This window comes from Galendromus occidentalis, unplaced genomic scaffold (genome assembly GCF_000255335.2).
Source record: "Galendromus occidentalis unplaced genomic scaffold, Mocc_1.1 scf7180000077217, whole genome shotgun sequence".
In the NCBI taxonomy this organism is placed as follows: Eukaryota; Metazoa; Arthropoda; class Arachnida; order Mesostigmata; family Phytoseiidae; genus Galendromus; species Galendromus occidentalis.
In genome coordinates this window covers 27,936-36,547 of record NW_003805205.1, presented here as the reverse complement: position 1 = coordinate 36,547, position 8,612 = coordinate 27,936, and the positions used below count along the sequence as shown (strand labels likewise).

The following is an 8,612-nucleotide window of genomic DNA, read 5'->3' as shown; positions in this document are numbered from 1 at the left end:
GCTGCGAACTTTCGGACCCATTCAGGATCAGGCGCTGGAGTAACGCCCGGAATCCGAGTAATCAATCGCTGCGAACTGCTCCAGAAACCGTCCGGCTCCGGTAGCCGAGGGAGAACATCCGTGGCGTCAAGTCCGTCGACGCTTCCTAGTCGGGTTAAACAGGAGTCGACGCAGTTTCGTTCGCAGATGCCGGGTTCTCTGGCTTTCCTCACCGCGGTGGTCGCGGCTTCCGAATCCCAGCCCTTCTTGCCGACCAGGAATCCGCCGATCAGAGATCCAATCTGGTCGGAAACCCCCCCTGAGCAGTTCTCTCTGATCGAGTCCACGGGATGTGACGCGCGGAATTTCGCACAGAACTATGAAGTATCAGATGGCTCTCGTTTACTTGGATGATATCATCATATATTCCAAAGACTTCGAATCTCACCTCACCGATCTAAGGAAAGTTCTTTCGGCCGTTCAGCGAAGAGGACTTAAACTAAAAGCCAAGAAGTGTTTATTTGCGACGTCAGAGGTAACCTACTTGGGACATAAAGCTTCACCACAAGGTATCGCACCTGATCCGGAAAAAGTCAGTGCGGTAGCCAAAGTGTGCCCTCCTACAAACGTGAAAGAATTAAGGAGGACTTCCTTCCTACTACCGACGTTTCATAAAGAATTTCGCTGGACTTGCGGCGCCACTATATGAATCGTTAACTGAGACTCCGTTCGAGTGGGGAGAGTCAAAGCAGAGCGTATTCCGACAAATCAAAGAGCGTATCATGGCAGAACCTAATCTACGTCATTTTCAAGATGGATTGGAGACGTTGCTTCAAACTGATGCCAGTGGAACCGGAGCAAGACAATTCGGCGCGGACGATCGGCGCCGGATAATTCGGCGCCGAGGACGATTCGGCGTTGGATAATTCGGCGCCGAGTCAGAAGGTATTCAAACCGGGAAACTATGGAAGTCAGCGATGTCAAAGATGAATTGATCGGAGGAAGAAGGACAAGTCGATCTCGGGTCAAACTGAGCACAAATGCCCCGACTTCAGGCATTCAGAGGTGCGCTCGACAAAAGGCGCGAGATTGAACGATGCAACTTTTTTCTTCATATTCTTCACCAAGTGAAAGAGACAACCATGGACTTCAGCGGTCGGGAAAACCGCCTTGAAAGCGTTTATGAGACCCATTTCGAAGTCCATGGCGATTGACGAAATATTGAGAGCCGGGAAGGCTTCCATGATGAGGTCGAGCATTTGACGATACGACTCTTCCGACTTGTCTGGAAGCAGCCCGTAGCACAAGGGAATGGCGTACCCTCCACGATCGGCGAGGATCACGAATAATTGCTCGAATTGTCCCGGAGCTAGACTGAAAGTCCCATCGACGTGAATTCGCTGTGCGTCAGCCACCCACTCAGCAGCCGACTCTCGACCGAAGATCGGACTTCGCTTCTCATCCCCGACGCCAGAGTCGCCCAGGAGGAAGCGTTCTGAAGCTCCTGGCTCGCACTGATACATGGTGTAGGCCTCTGGTACAATAATTATAGAAGCTCGGTCAGTCGGACAAGCGGGCGCTTGAGAGTTCTCGCCGCGCATTCTATTAATTCTCCGTTTGATAGAATCGTGCTTCGGAAGACATCCCCGGCCAGCAACGGTTAAGCTCGCCGCAAGATTATTCAGCAGCTGGGAAGGAGCTTCTTGAGTTGAGAGTGCTCGACGCTTGAGCTCGGAGTTGCCAGCAGCGACCTCAACATATGCAGCATCGGCTGGATCGCTGTGTTCCCCGACGACTTTCACAACCTCGTCAGTCCCCACAGCCGTGTGCAGTCGGGCCCTGCATTTGTCTTTGAACTCACATCGCCAGAACTGTAAGATGCCGATGGAGTTCCTCTTGTCCTGAGTGTACATACGTCCACGGAAGGCCAACTTCAGCTTTCCACGCTCTGTTTGCATGATCTGAGATGCTTCGAAGTTAGAAGGAGCTTCCATCGCAAGGAGTCTACGAGCAGAGCTTGAGGATTAAGGGAAATTTCACAAAGGCGAAGAAAGCGGTCGAGTGAGTTTGCTCTCTGGAAGCGAGTGTTTATTTTCGTCCCTGGAAACCCTCAGCGTTTATTTTTTGTTATCTGACGTGAGAAGCAAGGGAACCGAGGCTTCGACACGCATCTGGAGTTGAAGCCGCCTGGAATAGACACATACGCGGTTCCGGCTGTATCGTCGGGAATGAATGAACTGGAATCCTGAGCAATATTCTCGAACAGCCGATGACCCAATCCCCCTGAATATACGCCCAATCGATTCGTTGAGTCCTGCGGGAATTCTTGCGATCCGATCGCGCTCGCCGTCGACTTGCGTAGAAGCGCACGATTCTCGATATCGTGTATCGCGCGTCTCTCGACGACGCGACGGCGACGTCGCACGTGCGAGTGCATCCACCGCCGCTGAACGAGGGGCGGCGTAGTTATACATAGGTATATCGGAGTCTATGAGTTTAAACTCCCCCTGAGCTTGGGATCAAGGGGACTTTCTCAGCCTTAATTGTTTCCCAGCTTCAGAACCTATAGCGCCAAATCGTCCGGCGCCGAATCATCCCTGGCGCCGAATTGTCCGGCGCCGAACTATCCGCGCCGAATTTTCCAGCGCCGAATTGTCCGGCGCCGAATCGTCATGTACCGAGTGGAACGGGATTAGGGGCAGCATTGGTTCAGGTAGAGGACGGACAAGAGAGAGTCGTAGCCTCTCAAGAGAGAGTCAATCCAGTTGTACAGAAGAACCCCGACGTCGCAGGAATTCGGTCAATCGCGGACGTTCTGCGGGGAAGGCGGTTAGCACAAGGCTTGGGGTCTTATACTCCGTCAGAACTCGCGTGTTTTCGCTTCGCGCCGATAACGTCCACTGATGTAGAAAGGAGCTTCTCGATTCTGAAATACACCTTGAATGATCGACGCCAATGCCTGACATTCGATAATCTGAAGATGATGCTTGTCATATATTGCAATTCGCATCTCGAATGATGCTTGTCGGGCACACCTCGAATAAATATCTAGTTTATCCTTCTTCTCTCGCATTGCTTTACATCCTAGTCCCTACACTCATATCCAAATCGCAAGCTCTGTTAGCATCATTTTAGGAGAAATCAGTCCAAACGACGTATTCACGACGAGGCAGTCTCCCTACGATTCGAATGATCGAATGGGGATTTATCGAGCTTATCGTGCCTCCTCACGTCCCCCCGCCTGATGATTAAATTGCTAATTCTGCTATTTTTGAGCGCTCATTCTGCTTATTTTGAGAGCTTATCTTGCTATTTTTCAGCGCTTATTTTGCTTATTCATTAATGCTCGAGCCCACGGCTCTAATCATTATAAACTACGCACAGGAGTCAGTCGGTGTCTAGCATCTGCAGCACGAGGCAGTGTCTTCACTCAGGGCCCCGATCAAAGATTTTTGATTAGATATTTGTCTCGCGATGGACAATTCGGCTACCCAATTGAAGAGCTTCCAAATGGCAGGAGCGCCGAGGACAGAGCGGACGATCGAGGGGGACGGTGCCGCCGCCCCCGAAGCAGACACGTTTGCGCTAACGGAGAGACGTCCACGATTCAACGGACGCGGCGGCGCGAAGAGATATCCAAACAATAACAGCTGGCAGGGTCGCAATCAGGCGAACCAGGAGTAAGGCCCCCAAATCCGGTGTCGGCACTGCGCGAAAGGTCATCGTCCGGGGCACGCGACTTGCCCAGCCAGAGGGAAGCAGTGTGCGGTTTGCGGGAAGTTCAACCACTTTGCGGCGGTGTGCTCAAAACGCCAACAGAGAGTGGAGAGCTGCAGCTCATATATGCGGTGTGCTCCGAATGGAGCCGAATGATCTACATGAAATGTGCGGTCCGGGAAAATGACGGAAGAGTGACCCGATTCAAGATCGACAGTGGAGCGAGTTGCAACGTCGTACCGATATCGCGAGTCCCGCAAGCTCGACTCAATACAACGATCAGACCAAAATTGCGTGTTTACGTCGAAAAGACGTTCCGCTCGCTGGGGAAGACGAAGATAACGCTGTCACAGCTGAATACAGGCAAGAAACACGAGGTGGAGTACGTAGTAGTGCGGGAGGAACTCCAGCCGATCTTGGGGCGATCCACGTCGGAGAAATTGGGCATCTTGAGCGTTGATTACAGCCAGATAGATTCCGTGACAGAGCACATGAGCGGAGCCGGAAAAGAGAGCGACAGCGAAAAGAAGATGAGGCAACTCGTGAGACTATATCCGGGGGTGTTCGACGGGGAGCTGGGGATGTTCCCGGGCGAGGTCAGGCTAACAGTCAAGCCGCACGCCGTGCCATCGTGCAACGTTTCGTGCACGGCGCCACCGGATCTGCGAAGCCAGCTGAAACAGAAGCTGGAGCAGCTGATCAAACGTGAGGTCATCGAAAGAGTCGATCATCCTACACAATTGGTGAATCGCCTCTCGATACAAGTGAAAAAAAATGGCTATCTCCGGATATGCCTCGACCCAAGAAAACTGAACGAAGTTCTAATGAGGGAGATGTTCCATACGCCGGCGTTTGACGAAATCCTCCCGAACCTGAGCAAGGTGAAGCTGTTTTCTAAAGTTTGACCGATGGTTTATGGCACTGCAAAATGGACGAAGAAAGCAGCCAACTAACCACCTTCCAGACGCCGTCTGGCCGTTTTCGTTTCCTCAGGATGCCATTCGGGCTGAGTGTCGCGCCGGAAATATTTTCCGAGAACTTTGTACACCTGCTGGAAGGCTTGGAGGGCACGCACGCCCTGGCGGACGACTTCCTGGTATGCGGACGCGGAGAGACGCTAGAAGAGGCCGAACTAGACCATGACAGAAACTTGAGCCGATTCCTTCTACGCTGCCGAGAAAATGGCATCAAGCTGAACAGAGAGAAGACAACGCTGAAAACTCCGGACACATTCTTCGGGTTCATCCTCACGGAACGCGGTCTTCAAATCGACTCGGGGAAGTAGAAGCGGCTAGCAGACATAAGAGCACCGAGAGACGTGGTAGGCCTCAAGAGTTTCCGCGGGATGTTGGCTCACATATCAAGATTCTTACCTGATCTGGCACAGGTGCTCGGCCTGCTGCGGGAACTGTGCAGATCGGGGCGCGAATGGAAATGGGGAGCTCCACAGAAGGACGCTTTCGAAAGGGCGACGACGATGGTTAGGCGGAGCCCAATCCTGGCGTTCTTTGATGTGGAAAAAGGAGTAGAGATAGAGTGTGATGCCAGCAAGGTCGGGCTGGGGGCGGCCCTGATCCAGGAGGGCCGACCCGTGTACTTCGCTAGCAGAGCGATGAGCACGACAGAAACCAGGTATGCACAGATAGAGAAGGAACTTCTCGCCATCAAGTACGCCGTTAATCGGTTTCGATACTTCATATATCCGAAGTTGGTAACAGTGTTCACTGATCACAGACCGCTCATAAACGGTTGTACATAATGTAGATAGACGAACGATCGCCATAAAATAATAAACTAGGTGATCGCAGGTGCGCTCACCCCACAAAAAAAAAGACCGCTCATAAACATTGTGGAGAAACCCCTGGACGACGTTCCTCGTCGACTCCAACGAATGCTGCTGGATATTCAGCAATACAACGCGAAACTTTTTTACAGGCCTGGTCGCGAAATGAAGTTCGCAGATGCTCTTTCTCGATGGAGGGGAGTCCCCGGATCCAAGAGGAGATCAGGATCGTGCGACTTCTGCCGATGAGAGATCTCACGGTCGAGCTCCTCCGCGAACAAGCGCGAGAGAGCGAAGAAAACAGATAACTCATAGAAACCGTGCGCCAAGGATGGCCAGAGTCGAAAAAGAAGCTAAAACCAGCACTCGCTGAGCTCTTATATGATTTTGTCCCCAAAAGGTGAGCGTTCCCGGATTCTGGATCGATTCGAGCCGATCCCTTCCGGAAGAACTCGTCCTCACTATTCTTCTCCCTAGGTTTCGAAGTTCGTGCCTCGACGTCGAGGACGTCGACTGTGTGCAGGCGCAGGAGGCGCATATCCAGCGACACCTCTAGCGAAGACTCGAACACCTTACCATGTCCCGAATCCCACCCAGATCGAAGCCTCGACCCCTCCGAGGTCCGACCGTCTAGTCCGAAAACGAGGCGCGTCTTGAGCAACACGTCTGCGAGCGAATCTGACTGAGTGAGTCTGGTCAGTTCCTATCCGAATGGCCTGGCGGGTGTCATTGGATATATGCGTATTATTAGCTTAACGATGAGCTCTCAAGGCTCGAGTTGCTGACTCTGACGATTGATTCCGAATATGAAGCTATCTCCCGCGGTCGGGAAGTGAATCCCGGCGGGAAGGAGCCCCGGCAAGACAGCCGATTGACCTCGATTTTCCATGGGCTAAAGCTTTCCATGGATCTCTTTTCCAGGAGGAACTTTGGCGGCTTTTGGACCTCCTCCGATGTAAAAATCACGTGCTCTGCACGGAGTGCGGCAAGAAGCTGACATATTCAAAGGGGAGTACAAATGTGATGAAATGCACAAACACGGAACAAAGTCACAAACAACAAAGTTCCACGGAACAAAGTCGGAGGACAAACGACGCCGCAGACAATAGGCGTCATCGAAGCATCTTGATACGTCGATGCTGACATTCGACAACAGGGGCAGAATTGTGGCTAGCTTGCTGTCGAAGGGTGTGCTTACAGCAAACAGCTCCAGCAATGGAACCATACAGGGAATATTCAAGAAAGCTGGACTCGGGTTCTTCAAGGGGAACATCGCAGCGAGCTGTGTGAAACCCGAGTATTTCCGCGTCCGAGAAGTTTTGAAGGAGAACATACTGCAATTCATGGGCACGGCAGTCTTCTCCGTCGCCGCGGACGAATGGACTCACAAGGGGAAGATATTCCTCGGAGTTATCGTGAGTTGCTCGCGAGAGATTCCGGCTTTGCAGAGGAAGAGTGTTGAAATTATTGTCAGAGTTGACGACGGTACAGCGAAAGGACTTCTCAAGGCTAAGGAGACAGCGATCGGGACTGCGGGGCTCAGTCTGAGCGATATAACTGCCCTGACCACAGACGGTGAGTATGCTTCCATGCCGGTATCATTAATGTATTTACGCATGGTTATGAACTATGAGTCATAATCACGAATAATATTCAGCCCATCTCTGACTCTGAGAAAAAAAATGGCCGATGGGACTTTTTTGTCGCCGGATGACTCCTCGATTATGGATTTCGCGAGCAAGTAATGACTTTCCTCCCATTGGAGGTGGGCAATCGCAGCCAACGCTTTCCCCGATAGCGATTTACGGAGAAGATTCAACTTCTCAATGGTTGGATCCGGCGTCTGTGGTCCACGAATACCGAAAATAAGTGTTGCCATTCCCGGAATTTTTTCGGATCGCCCGTGACTTTCAGTTTCGGCGCTTCTCGGGCATTTCTGCCGAGAAAGAAAGGTGCCGCCAGGAGTATGTTGTGAGTGCTAGCCACTGCTTGAGCTGTTGGCTGTTGCCGGGACTGGCTGAGCGGCTGACCGCTCTGAATTGAGTTTTCCACGATCTGCGATTGCTGAGATGAGATCTCCGTCGTCGAAGATTCGTCGGATGACGTAGTCTCCTGTTCTTGATCGAGACCTGCCGGCAGACTTCCCGTGTGTAAAAAACCCCTGATGTCGTCTTCCCGACTGGGCAGGTTCGGGCGGAACCCGGTCATAGGGGGTCCTCTCGAGCGCCGTGGCTGCTGCTGAAGTTCCCGAAGAATTGACCTGGGACGCTTCGGGTTGGTAGTAGTCGATAAGGTCGGCGATGTCCTCGATTACATCGTCGTGAATCATGAGCTTCGCCTGAGGTTCTGGGTAGCTCCGATTCAGTCCTAGCTGTGCGGATGAGACATCCAAGCTCAGAGAATTTTGATGTGGATATGCTCGCTTCCCCGCTCGGCGGTTCTACGATGAAGTAATCTGAGCCTTCAACGACGCTGCGGCGCCGCGGAATCAATTGCCGTGGACCTAAAATTTTTTTCATCCCGAGAGGCGATGTCCGTCTTATCTCAAACCCTCCTAGGGAATCCCGCTCATCGATTCGGTCTGGTCTAGGTCATACTGAATAATGTAGTGTATGCCCGCCTTCGTCCCGATACCCTACGAGCGGGCCTGTGTCGCCTCATGAGGCAAGATGATGGGCTCCTTTCGGTATTATTTCAACTCTGTGATCCGAGCCCTGATTCCAATTCTATCTATCTATTTATTCTACATCTATCCATTCATTGAGCGTCTAACCATTCCAGCCTGCCGCGGGAAAGCCGCGCATCGAGAGGTGATCCTGCATTCCCGTGAGGATGGCATTCTGATATCGGCGCCGTCACCAACTTCATTTAGACGAATTTCAATAATCCGAAAAATTTAGGTGGATCCAAGATTGATATTTCGTTGTTCGCGAACAGAGCCACGCGGCGCAGATTTCAGTCAAACACAGACTGTATGAAAATCCGATCGATAGAACTGAGAAGGGGCTGAGTGAGAACTTCTTCGCCAATTAAGCTGGAGGACGAGATTTCGGAATACGACCCACGAATTCCTGAGGAGTGGCGCGCTCGAAGTTCTCGCGTCTCGAGAGGACCCATGGGCTTAATTGATCGG

General features: G+C 52.0%; 1 protein-coding gene across 1 annotated transcript; it reads right to left on the bottom strand.

Moving 5' to 3' along the window:
• Positions 1-1,004: 1,004 nt before the first annotated feature.
• LOC108864062 (uncharacterized) lies at positions 1,005-1,973 on the bottom strand. Its single transcript, XM_018638962.1, has one exon. The coding sequence runs from the start codon at positions 1,971-1,973 to the stop codon at positions 1,005-1,007; it is 969 nt and encodes a 322-aa protein (XP_018494478.1).
• Positions 1,974-8,612: the final 6,639 nt, after the last annotated feature.

Coding starts and splice junctions, on each gene's coding strand:
- LOC108864062 (XM_018638962.1), bottom strand. CDS start 1,973: ATGGAAGCTCCTTCTAACTTCGAAGCATCTCAGATCATGCAAACAGAG.